Source organism: Pelmatolapia mariae, linkage group LG13, assembly GCF_036321145.2.
Source record: "Pelmatolapia mariae isolate MD_Pm_ZW linkage group LG13, Pm_UMD_F_2, whole genome shotgun sequence".
NCBI lineage: Eukaryota > Metazoa > Chordata > Actinopteri > Cichliformes > Cichlidae > Pelmatolapia > Pelmatolapia mariae.
This window is the reverse complement of record NC_086238.1, coordinates 15,292,568-15,309,874: the sequence shown is the minus strand read 5'-3', so window position 1 is coordinate 15,309,874 and position 17,307 is coordinate 15,292,568. Positions and strand designations below refer to the sequence as shown.

Genomic DNA, 17,307 nt, shown 5'->3' with positions numbered 1-17,307 from the left:
AAACCCTTTTACAGTTCAACATGGGAGTCTAAAGGGATAAACTCCCATTTATAACCAGCTTCAAGTGGCCACTTGAGAAACTGCAGTTTTTAGCACTTTTGCGCCGACTTCATTTTTTTAGAACTGGAGGCTGCCTTTGGTTACAAGAAACCAATTTAAACTTTCATTTATGTTTTTCAAAACAATGGACTGAAATCATTACTGGATCAATTTGATCTATTCCAGCCTCTGACTTGTTATAAAGAAGATAAGTAAATATTTATTTTAGAGACATTTCAATCTGTAATAAATGTGAAATTGTAAAGTGAATGCAGGAATACTAAACATAATTTTGTAGAGGTCTGGCAACTAAATGCCGGTAAACAGTGTCTTTACTCCTCTGATGTTCTGAACCCATGTCAGTGCTGGAATGTGTTTAGAAAAACTCCCATAAAAAAGCAGCTTGGAAACTTTTGAGAAATTAGTTTGAGCAGACTGCGACACTGAGATGTTACTGCCATTTAAGGCATTCTCCAAAACAATCATGCATTCTAGTCAGCTGAACTAAATAAAATGAACTCCACAGTCTTAATCTTGTTTATACCAATCTGGTTATGGGAAGGCATGCGTGTTGAAAGTGTTAGATAAATGATGCCTGACCTTGTAGAATATCTGTATTTGATATTACAGAAAACATGCTCACTCTCACATTAAGTCAGTGTGCAGATGCCATTAATGGAAAGAAGAGCATGCACGGAAAGAGCTAAAAGAATATAAGCAAAAGTGGTGGAATTAAGAACTTACTCTCAGGCTGCTTCTCATTAGGTGTGATGGAGCGTATGAAGTCCTGAGGCGTCATGTAAACCTCAGCATCTCCATGCTCACTGATGACCTTCAGAGTGGCAAAGTAGCGGAAAATCTTGTCTGGAGTTGAGTAGGCTCGTATCCTGTTCTCATACTCCATCACCTGCCAACCAGCCAGAAAGCAAAATTAATATCACAAGATTCCCACTTTAGGCAAAAGCTTTAATGTAATATACATAAAAATCAACAAGATCAAATCAAAGAACCAGCAATATTTCAACCATGTGTGTAGACAGAAAATAACGTGAGTTAAGTGAGAGTAGATTGAGTGAAGGGGAGCCCAGAGCAGCAGGAAACCAATTTGTCATCCTTGATCGGGAGGTATATTAACCTCCTGACTCAACTGCCACAAATTCAAATCATTAAATATCAAAAAAGCACCTCACAAAACTTGCGACACGACGTAACTCGGCTTGTAACCGTAGCACGTCGAAGCAGTGTGCTCACGTGATAGAGCGGCTGTGTTTATTTGTAGCCTCGCTAGCAATCCAGCATTTCATCTCCGAGGAAGTTATCCCAGAGAGAAGTAAAGCAAGTGTGTAAGTTCATCTCTGAATGTTTGTAAAGCGTACCTACGTTAAGCTTAACAACCGATATATGGAGCCTCTTCTCTCTCCCTCTCTTGCTGCTACTTCAATCGTGAAACTGCTTAATGATCAGCTGATCGGCTTTTCTGTCGCGAGTCCGTCTCTCTTCTTTGTTTTTGGCCCACTTTGCACCAGAAAGAGGAAACCAGCGGCTGAACAACAGCAGCACGTTTAACCTTGATAAGCTGTTGTTAGAATTTATTTAATATTACTTTCTACACCAGAATCCTTTTCTACGTAGCTGACGGCTGGTAACTGTGCAGGGGCGGATCTAGCAAAGTTTAGCCAGGGGGGCCGATAGGGCATTAACAGGGAAAAGGGGGCACAAAGACATACTTATCTTTCTTATTCTCATTTAAAATGTCTAGCTTTTAATAAATAATTATCTGAATCTTACACCCAAAGTTTTAATCTGATGTAAAATGTATAGAAGTCCATTACTGTATATAGTAACTGTTAAGTCTAATATACCCTAGTAAGCTATAGTACTTTTTCCTTTGGGAAAGTACCATCTGTGCAGTCTGCAATTCTGTAGAAGAAAGATGTTGAATATATTTAATTATTCTTGAAAAATAATTTATTTCTGTGCATTTTTTTCACACTGCATCAAATTAAAGTTGATTACGTCGATTAAGCATCATGAGGCGGAGGGTGGGGGTGGTTCCCTTTTTTTTTTTTTTTGCTGGGAGTTTGCAACCCTATTAGTTAGGCTCGTATCCTGTTCTCATACTCCATCACCTGCCAACCAGCCAGAAAGCAAAATTAATATCACAAGATTCCCACTTTAGGCAAAAGCTTTAATGTAATATACATAAAAATCAACAAGATCAAATCAAAGAACCAGCAATATTTCAACCATGTGTGTAGACAGAAAATAACGTGAGTTAAGTGAGAGTAGATTGAGTGAAGGGGAGCCCAGAGCAGCAGGAAACCAATTTGTCATCCTTGATCGGGAGGTATATTAACCTCCTGACTCAACTGCCACAAATTCAAATCAGGAACACAGAGTGTTTTCCTATTCGGGGTCAGTCTGCCTGCTAGGTTAATATGAAGGGAGAGTTACCAAAACTACATAAATCTGTAGACAACACAAATAACAGCTACAGACCATCAGCATGGCGCGACACATTAGCCCCCCGTCAATTGTTATTTGCTGCAATGCCATCCACTTTTCAGGAGAAAGTTTCAAACAGATGTGGAGTAGCTGGGAAACTGACAGGGCAGTGTGCGTTTAGGATCTGTGTTGGGCTGGAACCCAAACAGGTGGTTATTTTGTGTGACATTGATTGATTGCATTCACTACAGAAACTTCTTTTGGCAAAAGAAAAAACATTTCAGAGCTTCAACTTTTTGTTATCAAGCTCGGTTTTATGATAAAATCTGTGGGGAACAGTCACACAGTCACACTACATTCACTTCAATTTCATATTTATGATTACACGTGTCAGTGTCGGTACTCTCACTTTAGGAGACCTTAATAGTCTTTGGGGAAATCACCATGAGCATGTCTCCAGCAGAGGCAACCAACTGTGTATGGATGAAGGTCTATTAGACAGTTGCGTGGAAATGGCAGAGAACTGAGTGACTGGCAGAAAGACTGGGTTGCACTCTTCTTTCTCTCTAGCTTTTATCTGATTGTGTTTACAGATTATGGATCTCAGCATTTTCAACACTGATGAAGACATGGGCTGTCTTTCAATTTAAATAAAAAAATCAAAAACCCACACAAAACCAGGAAGGTAAAATTCAAGTCACACGAGGAACTTATTATTTTTTGTTTCGCATTTTCAAACAGTGTTGTGAAACATCTAAGACAGCGGTAGCACTCAGTTTAAAAAAGCGACACCACTGAATTTCAAACACAAACATTGAACTAAAAATGTCTTCCTGCTGCATGATTTTGCATTAGTATCATTATTATTATTATTCAGCAGCTCCATATCTGATCACCTAATGAATAAAACACAAAGAAAGCCAAAATCTGTGGATATACTCAACATACACTTAAAATTCCTACACTGGACCACTTCAAAGTCAGTCAGCCCTTAGACATCTATTTGCTTTTTACAGACTGTGGCTGCTCCTCAGACAAGAGTGACTGTGCAATTTTTACATCATTCAAAAAAAAAGGCTTGAATTGTTTAAAAGTTCTTCCTCCTTTTTTTTTTGTTTTTATCCTCACATCCTCCAACAAGCAGTGCAACAAACACTGCTTATTTGGCATCAAATCAAAGATCCTTTGTTCTTTATCTCCATATCCTTTGTCATCTGCTGCCTAATTAACAGCAATAAAATCATAGGAGTGGGACATTCCTGTTCTTTATGCATGCTGATTACCCCATTACGTTTCTTGGTCTCAGCAAATATTCTGTCAAAATATACTAGCTCTGGCATACTGGAAATTGCTTGCTGGGGGTTTCAAAACACCATTGTGGAGATGAATTAAATAGGAAGACTGACTGCATGGCTGAATGGTTATTGTTTATTGATCACCTTGCGGTCACGGAATCCAGAGCGTTGCTTCTTTTTTTTCCCATCTCCACCTTCGTCTTTTTCATCCTCATCTCCACTGCTGGCCTCCACTGATTTCTCTGACTCCGTTTCGGAGTCTGGGTGTCTCCCAAAATCCGGTTCCTCTCCACTTACTTGTTCAGAGTGTCGAACAGAAGACCCAGCATCTGCATATGCTCTGGTTTTGTAAATAAATTTAACAAAAAGAGAGATCAGATTACAAAACAGATCAATACCTTGGGGACAGCTCGATGTTATCTGAAAAGATAACAAGAAGACAAGAAGTTCAGCAATATGTCTTTGTGCTTTGCTCTAGTACCAAGTAGATCTCGGGAGGTATGTAGCAGACTGTGTTTTGCAGCTAGGTGTGTACTGTAGCTATGATGCTAAACAGATTGAAAAACAGAGAGGCAAAAGAGCCAGGAGATTATGTGCTCTGCTGTGTTTTGCTCATCGGTGCAACGCGGGGAGGTTTTACTATGGCAGACTCCCACGTTACCATTTTTCTGACTAAACTGAAATTGGAATAATAATAAATAGCTGGGACTGTCTGGAGCAGGCTGAATAATTCAGTTTAATGACACGCGTTGAAAATGAAGCCCAGGGTGAAGGCCTGGAACAGTCTCGTTCCATCAGTCTCAAATGCCCTGAGGCGCCATCCATCACACTGCCTCCTACAGCACAGTCAGTGTGTCCCCATAGAGCTCTAACCTCAACACCTTCTCCACCACATTGTCTTAACTAAACAACAGGCTTTAAGGCAATGGATAGCCATAAAAACACAACAAGCAGGAGAATGAAATGTAACATGTGCTCAAAAGTCTAGCTGCTTTTGAGTACTGAGCCAAAAGCAAGTCCTAATTTGCTCACTGAACATCAAGTCCTGTTCACTGAATGCTGTCCCATAGCATAGTGCTGAAGTTTAAACACATGATGGAAAACCCACTTCAAAAAATGGTGTGTCATTCAAGTGACAAAAAATCAATAAAAATGAAACTCAACAAACATGTTTAAATTGAATTCCCAGTCATGCCACATTGTATTAAGCAACACTAGACAGGCCTTCAGCCGAGAAGCAATCTGCACCTTGAGCAGGTTGCCTGTAAATCACAGAGTTGTTTACACATGAGCTTGCTTCAAATTGCTTCTTAAGGAACAAATGCAGTATTTTTTTAAGACCACTATTATTTTAAGAGCAATAAAATGAGGCACAAGGGTGTAAAAAAAACAGAAAACTACCTCTTCCACAGCAGTCCAGCACTAGCAGACACACCGGTTACCCCAGCTAGGGCTGCCAGCATCAGCCTTCTCCGGCCAGACTCTCGCACTGCCCCGCTGTGATAACGCCGGGACAGCTGCGCGAGCCCCACCGAAACTGCGGACAATGCCCGCAAGCGGAACATCCTGCAGAGGGACAAGAGTAAAGGTGAGACAGAGACAGATGACACTCTTGCAGTATCGGTATGTACAATGACAGAAAAAAGCAACACACACCTATTAAATTGTGTTTCTGTTTTGTATTCTACTGTATGCCAAAACTGAATAAATAACATCTATGAAATAATTTCATGGTAAGTATGTGAATACAAAGGATGTGAAAATTCTGGGCTGAGTACACAGTTTCATTACTTTTATCTGTCTTAGAAATCACCAGTTAAAGCTACCTCAGATTAGAGCCCACATCAGTGCTTTGCAGAGTTTAAGTCACAGACAGATCTCAGCCGTGGTAAAGAAAGTTTCGAAGCCTCTTAAGGAAATCAAAGAAGACCAAATTCATATGCCAAGGTCTTGTTAACTTCTGAAGAGGAGCAATGAAAGCATCCTGACTGGAAATATCACAATCTGGTATGAGATGTGCACAGCAGAGACTGGATGGGTGCTGTGGGGAATTAAACCCCCCTCAAGAGTATCCCAAACACCCATCTACACACCATAAGTGGTATTAGGGAGTTGAGCCCAATATCCACCTTGCTATCACCTGGCAAGCAAAACGGGAGTATCTGCTGCTGTAATATCAGCAGTTTCTTTCCTCATGCTGTGAACATTTTTTAATCAATTTATTCAGTCGTTCTTTTATATTTTTGTTAGCACCATAGCAGATTACATGTAGACTATATGGGCCATTTCATTTGATCATCTTGCACAAGGCTAATTATAATAAATGTTGAAACAACTGTTCTGATAAGTCTGTGTGAATCAGCCCTTCATAGTCAATCTGCTGCAAAGATTATTAACCAAACAAACCTGGTCAAAGACCACACAGGTGAAGGTCTGCCCTCTGTGCTTCCTGCTCAGCACCTATTAACACCCATCCCTGTATATTTAGTGACTAATTTAAGCATTTTTTGTATTAAGTTATTACTTTTTAAACTCTGTGATTAAACTTATTGGGCAACTGAATCCTTATGTATGTGTGCACTCCTATCTTTCATTAACTCCCTTAGTTCGCATAATAAAAACAGAAACCTGTACTTTGGCCTTAAGATTTGTAGCCACATTTGTAGTACTTTTATTTGCTTTGATTTTGATTCCAACAAGCAGCATGTCTGGCAGTCGGATTTCCACTGTGAAGTGAGGATGCCTGATTATAGCAGAAATCAAAAATAGGATTATTTAGCTGAGATTTAACACGACTTACTTAAAAAAAACATGCGTCAAAAAATTATTAGTGGATTAGAATGGCAGTGTGCTATCCCTTTAAACTGGCTGTAGGTGGGGATGTGAGAGTGATTGGTTGTTTGCTTTTTCTACACCCTTTGTCCACTGATATAGACTCCAATCCCAGCCAATCCTGGCCAAATACAAACATAAGATAACAAAGGCACAGACAGATAGATGGATGAACTACACATGTGGATTCATACCACAAGATCCTCTAAACACTGTAAAGCTAGCACATAGCTACCACAGTACTAAACCTACCTGTCTACCCACCTACCTTGTCCAATTATAAACCATGGAAGTCGTAGGTAAGGATTTGCAGAATTTAACCCCCCCAAAAAACTAATTAACAGTCATCTCAAGAGACAAAGCTTAGAACAATGGGAGTTCACCACTGGGATCTGCCTAACCACGGCACTGTAAGCAAAATGGTCCCCTCAAAAGTCAAGGTAGAACCTCCTGGTTTCCACACACACCTCAATTAATAAACAACGGAAAATCAGGGATAAAACTAATTGCCACCAGTGCACCTAAGCTCCAGAACTTCATTTTCAGCTATACTGTTGCTTAATTCTTCAGTGTCACGGAAAGATGATTAACAATTAGGAAAGGGGCTACTGGTGTGTATCTGTAGCTCCCATGTGTGCACTTTTCAAACTACATGATGGAGGAGTTAACCCCACTGAGGCTCAAAGCTACCACCTGTCAATATCCTATTAACAATTCAGGCACCAACTGTCAAGCAGACTCAGCAGAAAGAACAGAAGAAGACATGGCATATGCTAATTGGAGTGTTCAGTAGCCCATGACAATAAGGACTAAAGGGAACAGTGAGCATGCATCCACACTATTATATTTTTTGGGACTGGGGGAAAGCCTAATGCTAAAGGAACGACACCAAAACTTTATAGAAACAGACCAAAACTCACATGATGCAACAAGAAAGCCTAAAATTGCAAGTTGTTGGTGTTGCAGAAATCTTTAGTATTAATAAACTTCTTTATATTTTAATACCTTTCCAAAATTCACCAAGGTACATGTACAGTAAACAAAGATTTTCAAAATGCAAACTAACATATTTATGACATTGGTATATCCCCACAGTTGTGTGAGAGCCAGCGAGTGTCTGCACATATGCCCACACATTCATCCTCTGAATATCTTTCCAGCAGTTTGAAATTAGTTGGCTCCCAGAACAGCAGCTGACCAAATGTTATTTCCCACTCTGTGTTATCTAACTCATAATTACTGATGAGTTCACTGATGAGTGCTTTCATTTTCACTAAAATGCACTCATTTTGTCTGAGTTTTTGAATCCAGCACATTTTCATCACAGCACTTTGCTTTCACACCTCCCCAAAAACTTCGATGCCTATTTCAGCTGGAGCTAAGACGATAGAAAGCGATTTAAAAACTTGAATTAAGGTCTCCAAAGGTGAACCTGCAAAGGGATCATCACAGTTGCCTGCAGCGCGCTCTCCGTCTCACAATTACTAAGGGTCTCTCGCACAGTCTATTCTGTGGCTGTTCAATGTAAGTGTCAGAGGGTTGTAAGCTATCCCCAAGCTCCACGTTGCTTAAATGCAAAGTTTCCTGAGGCGTGAGTGCTGCTGCCTGGGACACTCATGTCAAATATAGCTAGAAATCCAAACCAGACAGCCACCTATCCCCCACAGCCTCCACTACATTTCTTTCACTTTTTTTTTTATTTAAACGATATTTAAATTAAAATAAAGCCATTGTTCAATATAAAGTTTTTAAAATATAATGCACCCGTTTTTGCATAGAAATGATATGATATCAATATTAACCAACCGTTTGCCATTTTATGCAAATATAATTACCTGCATTTTCACAAGGAAGTTAGGTAACAGGTCCTAAGTATAGTCAGTTAGATTTCTTTGGCATTAACAACTAATGCTAGCTAGCACAGCAGCTCAGTGGCTACATCGTTTTTCTAGAATAACAGATTTAGGTCTGGAAACCTTTTACAGCACTTAAAGTAACAAAACTACATGTTATCAACTTCAGCAATGTTATCTATAATTCAGCTGTCTTCGGCAGCCTCTCTCTCCCAAACAACATCTCCAGCCCTACACAAAGCCAAGTGGAAAGCTAGTAATTGTTTATTAGTGTAAAACCAAAGATGAACAGATGCTGAGTGATCCCAAACATCTTTAAGTCTCATAGCAGGTTAGTGAGTCCTGGCTATAGCACTATTTGCTCTGCTGCTGAGTTACAGCTACACCACCAAACAAAGAGTATGGGCTTTCACTCTCACTTCATTTTTGCGTTTTCACAGCAGCAGCAGCGAAACAGTTATTAACACTCTGAAATGCTCCTCTGTACAGAGTAACAGAACAAAACAAAGACTAACAAAAAACTGAGATGGCAGGGAAACCACCCCAGGGGTGGTGTTGCAGCAATGTGATGTCTGGACACTGTTCCTGACTGTAACAACTATGGCAGCTACAGTGATTACTGTACTGCAGCTGAAAGAATTTGTAATGATTTTAGCTCTCAGCAGTACCTTGGGTTTTATTTGATTTTGGGAAGTAAGGCAGTAAGACGCATTACTTAACTTTACTACACTGCAAAATATGGAGCAATGACACTTTATGCACAACAAAACTGAAGAACTAATGTCATATTTTTTGTATATTTTTTCAAATTCTGACTTGACATAATCACATGAATCCTTTCCTCCAACCCCCAGACAAAAAGACAAGCACATACATTTGCCAGATTAAATTTTTTTTAAAAAGAAAGAAAAAGGGATGAACATAAAATATGGATTTAAATTTATTGATCTTTTTGATTCCTAGCTACTAGTTGAGGGTCACTCATTTAAACTAGTTAATAATGTTCGTTTAAATCTTTGAAATACATCTACCAAGTGAAATTAAATATTTTCAAAGGGGAAGTTGTACATGCTCTGTGTAATCTCCAAATGGGAAGCCTAAAGCTTGTTCAGATAATAACTTTGTGAAAGGACACTGGAAACTAACTTGCATAAAAGCCAGTGAGCCACACTACAACAAAAACCTGCCCATTCGTTATGTCTAACTATGTAAAGAAATGAAGCAGTCAGTCCAAAATTTGCTTCTCATTCATATCTATGTGGCATATATAAATGGTAAATGGTAAATGGCCTGTATTTGTATAGCGCATATATACATTTATTCTGTTTCTACTCTGCTCTATTTTACCATGTGCACGTTCTGTATAATGAAAAACATACACCTTTCATCTGAACAAAACAGCAAAGCTGTAAAAGAGAGAATATCATAAGGAAAACAGCATTTCATCATCATTTCAGTCTGATCACAAACCAACAAAGAGTCCTTCAATGTACTCTTTTGAAAACCTTACATTAAAAAAGTTTTCCTCATTTGAATTATCGCATGCCATTACATCTAATAGCGTGCATATTTTGATTATAAACTAAAGGTAATTGTAAGCTGTTACAGTTCCTGATATTTTTTTTTATTAGATTATAACAGCGTAACATCTGATAATTTTTTTCTTTCTTTGCACCTGTACTTCACCATGCAGGAATGCTTTGTCTTGGCATGTTTTTGGAGAAATTTGAATGCAAGACTTCATTCCTTTGGCATGCTCAAACTTTGAGTGCTGTTTTTGATTGCAACGCTTGTCTCCTCATCAACTCCATCAACGCAAGCTAAATCTGGAACACAGCAGCCACAACAAAGGGGGTGGCTGTGTTAAAGTTTAATGCTCATTATTATCAAAGTACATGTGAAAATATCCTAAATCCTGCAGAGCATGTCATAACTACTTATTAAACTCCATCCAGTTATTACTGTTTTATAAATCCAGTGCTGCCCTTCTGATATCAGGCAACTTTTTTCATGTATTTATGAGTGTTTAAAAATGATTAATTTACATCATATTTAAAGAATTCAGTCTAATTTTTTGAATCCAGCACATTTTTAATTACAGCGTTTTGCTTTTACACTTTCCCAGAAGCCCAATGCTAAGTTCAGCTGAAGCTACAATGATAGAAAACTATCATCGGTCTGGTTACAAGGCACAATGGACCTGGACCTGAAGAAGGAGCAGGTAAATCAACGTCCTCAACAATTATTCTTCACTACCTAAGAAAAAAAAAAGGGGGGGGGGGGTGTAATCTAAATAGCCTGTGGCATTAAAAATTACATTTTATGATCTCATGTGAGACCACAGATTCATTCCAGTTAAACAACAGCAAATATAGCAGTTCCTTTTGCTGCTTGGGGATCTTTTTTTCCACTTTAGGGGTACACGTACACAGAGAGATGGGATTATTTTCAGAAGTATCAAGAGCATTCAGAATTTGAAAAAGAACAGTTTGGATATATGGACCAGTACCTCATTAAAAAGAAATAACTAAAGCTTTCAGAAACTGCATATCGTTGTCAAGTGTATATCTGGGTCAGGACTTTCTCACAAACTCCCACCTTTGTTACAATACACTGGCTACCTGGTAGCTGATTTTAAACTTACAGAAATTACTTCTAAAGCCTTACATGGCCTCTTACATACGTGCATTATACACTTACTCATACTTGTGCTCCTCAATTCAATCCAAGCTTTTAAAAATCATATACATAAAAAGACAAACATGCAGACCTGAATTTTTAATGGGTGTTTTGCGACACCCAACCCAAAAAAGCTATGTGTTATTCCCAAATAAATTAGGAAATGTTTTCTTTGAGTAAGAGCTAGCATTGCACTATCCTTTGAAGCATAATCATTTTTAGTCTCTGGGTGTCTCGTGTAAACATGCAATAATAATAATCTTAGACAAACAACTGAAAGATACACCTTCCTGCGTTTATGTTCAATATGACATGGCCCACTGTTAACACAACACCAAAAAACACACAAAAACAGCTAGCTGTCAACAACTGACTCAAATACAATGGTTAAGGCGATGTTAGTGTTGCGTTTGGCATGTTAAAACGGAAACACGAACAGCTAGAGCTGTTCATTTGATAGTGACCCCAGTGTTTTGTTTTTAGCCGCAAGTTAACTTCGTTGACAACAGCATGACGGGCTACAAGGTTAGCAGCTACCCGTCTAACCAATAATAAACTAAATGCTTCTATCGTCAGTCACTTGTTAATGTCAATATTTAGCTGGTTAGTTCGTCAGTCAAGTAATTGTTTCGTGGGGTAACTCACGCTGGCTAGCTAGCTAGTTAACGTTAGATTTAATGCCAAGTGCTAGCTCTACTAGCAGCTATTTCATCGTTTTGTTACACACTGCGTCATTACAGAGCTTTCTTATAGCTCATAGGAGGCACGGTTACTTACATAAGCAGCGATAAAAACACCACTCAGTCCAAAGTAATAACGTCTTCACCAATTCAGAGTGCGTCTTTGCTCAGTGTGTCTGCAGTGATGGAGTACTGCGCTAATAGTTCCGTGTTTCAGAGAGAGGGTGGGACAACATCTCCGTACCAGCCCCATGCATTTCACACAGGCACCCTCCCATCATCCCTCCGTCCAGGTTTGGGCGGAATTACAGTGTAAGTACCGGAAAATCAAAAGTCTTGTGGGGACTTTAAGTTGTCTAGTCAAATAGGTACATTATGGTCCCCGGCACAACTGTTTTACATTTTTTTTTATAGGGCTTACAGAGAAAGGTCCAAAAAGAGAAAATATTCAGGGAGTGGCCGTTCTCTCTGTGAACAGCCAGACTGCTTCAAGGGAAGGCAATGCACTCAAGTCACTCAAATAACCACTCTTTACTAGGAAGGCATGCAGAAGAGCATCTGTGAACACACAACACACTGCTACAGCTGCATAGGACCTCACCAAGTGGGACTCCTATTAGCTCAGAACAGGAAAGAGGCTACAATTGACACAAACTCACCAAAACTGGACAATAGAAGACTGGGAAACATTGCCTGGTCTGACAAGTCTCGGTGTCTGCTCTAACAGTTGGCTGGTAGGTTCAGAATTTAGTGTAAAGACCATGAAAGCATGGATCCATTCTGCCTTACAGCAGTAGTTTAGGCTGCTGCTGGTGGTGTAATGTTGTGAGGGATATTTTTTAACCAACTGAGCCTCATTTAAACACCACAGCATAGCGTACCTAATTATTGTCCATCCTTTTATGACCACAATGTACCAATCTTCTGATGAGTACATTTAGCAAGATAACGCACCATGTTGTACAGCTGAAATAATCTCAAACTGGTTTTTTTGAGCATAACAATGAGTGCACTTTACTCAAATGGCCTCCACAGTAATCAGATCTCAATGCAATAGAGCATCTCTGGAATGCAGAGGAACAGGAGTGTCGCATCATGGGTTTGCAGCCCAAAAATCTGAATCAACTGTGTGATGCTGTCATTCCAATATGCCCCAAAACCTCTGAGGTACTGTTTCCAGTACCTTATTGAATCAATACCATGAAGAATTAAAGCGGTTCTGAGGGGAAAAGGGGGTCCTACCCAGTACAAATAAGGTGTACCTACTAATGTTAGCCCTAAATACAGATTCAACAATTCTATTTCAGGTTTAAAAAATTTAGAATAAAAGAAATTTCATTAGGTATTATTTAACAATATTAAACTGAACTGAAAGAGAGTGTCTGATTTCAGTCATATGTCTTTATAGAGTTCCAGATTAAATAACAAGCCTCTTCACAGTGTGCCAGTTATAATCGTTGCCTTGAAGAGCCAACATATCTGGTGGTTTGCATGCATAATGTGAAAGGAAAAACTGGAGAGCGGCTGAGCTCGCCTTGGGACGTTTCATGACTGCAGGCTTTTGTCACATCCACTAACAATGTCACCCAAATTTCACAATGATGCACAACCTAGGCCTTTAGAAATGCCAGAAATGTCAGAAGAGTTCTAATAATATTAATTATTCTCATTAGTCAGACTTAGATTGATAACGTTTATCCCTTAGCTACTAAGTGAAATGAGTGAACTCACAAGATATATCTGAAATTGAACACACAAGCCTTAAAGACATTATATGTCCACCTAACAGCCTCAGGTCATGCAATCGTTGCAATACATGCAGTAGGATGCAATGCTTATGCAACCAGGTGTCATGGCTTAAACTATAAATTTATAATAAATCAGCGAAATGCTTCATTGAGTCAGCTCTCTATGATTGTTTGTGTCTCTGTCTGTGTGTGTTGTCTCAAATGGGTGATACAAACTTGAAGTGATTATCAACAGTATAATAATATCACATGCTCACACACTGCAACTAATATTGCTGCCTTCCTCCTTTGCAAATTGTCACCCGTTCCCCTTCCTTTTATCTTTTCATAACATCTTTGTTAGAACAAATTGTATCTGTGCTGTCTTTTAGTCTAGAGTTGTTTGTTTTTTCTTAAATAAGGGACACTGCTTAAATATGCCTGCAGCTCCTCAGCATAGAGTTCATTAGAACTTACAATGTATCACCAGAATGCCACAATATAAACCTGTCAAATACTGAAATTTCAAATTGGATGTTATTAGTTTTACTACAATAACCTCAGCGTGACCTAGAACTCCACAGCAGTGCTCTTATTCTGAGCTATTCATCTTATTCATATTGACTCCTTTATTGACCCATAAACATGTATAACATGAAAGTTGGTTTATGACATTTTGTACAAAATTAATGGGCTACAGTTCAGAGAATGGAAATGAAGTTTCTATGAAACTTGTGCCACACGAATAAAAAAGAATGCATGCAGTGCAAATGTCAGCCTACATATAAATAAATATGAACATCCAGGCTGAAATGTCTCTGTAGGCATGGAAGCATATTCAGAAACATGTCTTCCTTCCACTACTGATTAAAGTCATCCTGCAAATGTGGCAGTGCAAAGGTGGAGCAGGAGATAAGACCAAACCTCAACTGTTTTTAGAAGGACGTTTAGACACTGACGTTTAGACACTCTTTTAATTTTGGTTGGTTTAAGAGGGTGTCGCACTGTTGAGAACCACATTGAGGAACACCTTTGTAAATCCATAAGGGTGTGTTGTTCATCTGCAACAACAATAACACCTTCTTTTTTATTCTTTTTTTGACATGAGGACAAAAGCTGGCTCCACTTACATCAGTCTTATTTCTCTGTGACGTATTCCACGTCTGCACACCCATGCGTGCTGTCTTTGAGCGTTACTTCTTTCATAAAACCACGGGCGGAGCTCTTTTGTATTTTCACGCTGGGTGACATTTCATTCAAGTACAGACATGTGTGAACAGTCATATTCACGAGGCAAGCAAACACACCTCATTTTGTACTCTCCTCAAATCACTCATCATGACCTTGAGACATGGTGGCAGAGGGTGTTTCAAATCTGTACCGTCTCTATTAAAAAAAAAAGTTTTTCAATCATATGAGGATAACTGGGGAAAAAAAAGATTACTGTCAGCAGTGGTTTTATTTGAGTCGCACAAATTTAGTGCTGTAGAGACTTGTCATGTCCAATTTATATCAGTAATTCATTTGGAATTTTAATTTATGGGGTTTAATGTATTAACACGAGTGTCTGAGTGAAATTAACTGGAGTATGATTGAGATTTTCCATAAAGTGTTTTTATTTTCCACTTTGGTGTGGCTTGGATATATCTAAATACTTAGTTACTTTCAAAAGGAATGGTGTCACCTGGTCTTATTTTCTTGCACCTGCAGTGTTAGTGTCTTTACGTTGGCGATAACTCACCCGAAGTATCATAACTGTAGATGTTGAGGAAGATAAGAAGTTGTGCTGTTACAATAATGTGGCATGTAGGGCATTTTAGGTTACACTGAGCTCAAACACCAAGCTCTGACATGTATAGCTTCTCTTTATTAGCTGATTTAATGCTGTGTACACAGTTTGGAGTACAAACAAATCATACACGTCTTAGCTTTAATGAAATCTAATACATGCAGGTAGCTTTTCTTTGCTGCAAGCTCTTTAGTTTACACTGCTGACGCATCATGTGCAAATGCACCACCGCCATGACACAGTTAGAGCAGACGTCTAAAGGTTTATTTGAGCCAGTGCTCGGTAGTGTTTGGCACCACACAAAAGATCCGCTCTGTGAATCGATGCAGGCTTGAGGCCTTGAGCAGATCCTTGTCCATGGCTGGAAATTTGCATTTAAATTGCATCACCCACACAGCCTGATGCAGTGCACCTGAAGAAGTACAGAAGGAATTGGGATAAGTTCAGGAGCAATGACATACTGCTACTGTATTTGAAATAAATACATAAAAAAAACATAAGACAAGCAACAAAACAACAAAGTTGACTCATTCCTTATCTTTCTGCTCCTTACTTTGGACCTAAAGTTGTGATAAGAAACCATGTGATCACATAAATCACTGCGGTGAATTACACAAAATGTGTTTGTTTTTGTCTTTTAAGAGTTGCCTATCTGGAATCACCCTTGACCAACACAGGTGTGGTAGGTGGTATTATATGATGGGCTTGGTCAAAGATTACAGAAAAAAACAGGTTGCATTCCACGGTGGGGAGTCTCCTTGACATTCATTGACCAAACAGACCCATTACCACTCCCATTAGCTGAATTTGCAGTGGATGGATGATTCTCCAGAAAACAGTGCACCTCATAAACTGCTTGCCCCACTGAACCGCCACAGAAGCTCTGAAATGTAATGAAAGCCTACCTGTTTAAAGGCCGCTGAAGATCAATTCACTTATATTTGATCCAGGGACATAAGTGTGACTGAAGGACAGGTTATATTTGATATTCGGCTATAGATGGATAGTGTGACCAGTGACAGAAAGACATTCAGACAGGTTGCACTGTGCACTGTGTTAAGTGTGAAGCTTTAAGAATGAAACCCTCTTTAAAAACAACAACAACAACAACAAAAACATAGTACACATGTTTTTTTATTTGGTTAAACACATTAGACATAAAAACAGAATGATTTTCACCGAGATATGTGTATATAGTTCCTACACCCATGCCACTACAGGTATATATCACCAGACTTTTTTTTTTTTTTGAATTGCAGTAGGGTATATTGTCGCTGGAGACAGGTGTACTGCAGTCTTCGCATAACATACATTTTTTTGAACTAGTGCGCACAGAAGTGCATTATCTTAGCACACTGGTGCAACACTGGGCATGTGTATATCATAGTCCAGCCCCGCAAACCCGCCCACCCCTCCCTCTGTGCTTCTTCGGTGCCTCTCCGTCCGCCCGCCCGCAGCAGTCTCCTTCACGGCGAGCTTTCACTACAGAGATGGCTGTGAAAGTGTGTAGATCAGTACTCCTCTTGTCCCGGAGCAGCGGAACGGTGGCCAGCAGCCGCCCCGCACTTGTTGTGTCTCCACAGCGGCATCATCAGCATATAAGACCGGTAAGTCCCAGGACGTCTGAGACAGCTCCGAGAGAGAGAGACAGAGAGAGAGAGAGAGAGAGGGGTAGGGACCGAGCTGGCGAGGCTGGACCGGAGAGAAGGCAAGCGGGGCTGGCTAAGGAAGTGAAGCTAACTAGCGTCAATATCTCCCCCCCTTCATTTATTTCTTTGAGGTCGAGCTTCACGTAAAGGTGAGGCACACGACGAGTCATGATACGTATCCCAACCTGGTGTCGCGTGGATATTTTAATCCACGGTGGGACGTAGAGGTTTGACAGAGAGGCAATGCAGCTTTTTGGAGCACTTGAAACCCATCGACACCCCGCTGCTGCTGCCCCGCCGTTTACTGTAACTAGCCTTC

General features: G+C 39.6%; 2 protein-coding genes across 4 annotated transcripts in view; one reads left to right on the top strand and one right to left on the bottom strand.

Annotated features, from left to right (window-relative positions):
• Positions 1–12,066, bottom strand: part of micu1 (mitochondrial calcium uptake 1) — a 37,806-nt gene extending 25,740 nt beyond the window's left edge. Inside the window, exons 1-4 of one of the 2 annotated variants that reach the window (XM_063491264.1) lie at positions 11,921–12,066; positions 5,181–5,345; positions 3,924–4,119; positions 784–946 (exon numbers count right to left, since the gene is read on the bottom strand). In XM_063491264.1, coding sequence (XP_063347334.1) covers positions 784–946; positions 3,924–4,119; positions 5,181–5,345; positions 11,921–11,922 — 526 coding nt within the window. In that variant the 5' untranslated portion in view covers positions 11,923–12,066. The remainder of the gene's footprint in view (positions 1–783; positions 947–3,923; positions 4,120–5,180; positions 5,346–11,920) is intronic. The other variant, XM_063491263.1, reaches the window with a different exon arrangement.
• A 4,730-nt stretch (positions 12,067–16,796) lies between these two features.
• The window catches only part of mcu (mitochondrial calcium uniporter), a 55,653-nt gene continuing 55,142 nt past the window's right edge, over positions 16,797–17,307 (top strand). For both annotated transcript variants that reach the window (XM_063491271.1, XM_063491270.1), the window contains exon 1: positions 16,797–16,946. In XM_063491271.1, the coding sequence (XP_063347341.1) occupies positions 16,830–16,946 (117 nt within the window). In that variant the 5' untranslated portion in view covers positions 16,797–16,829. The remainder of the gene's footprint in view (positions 16,947–17,307) is intronic.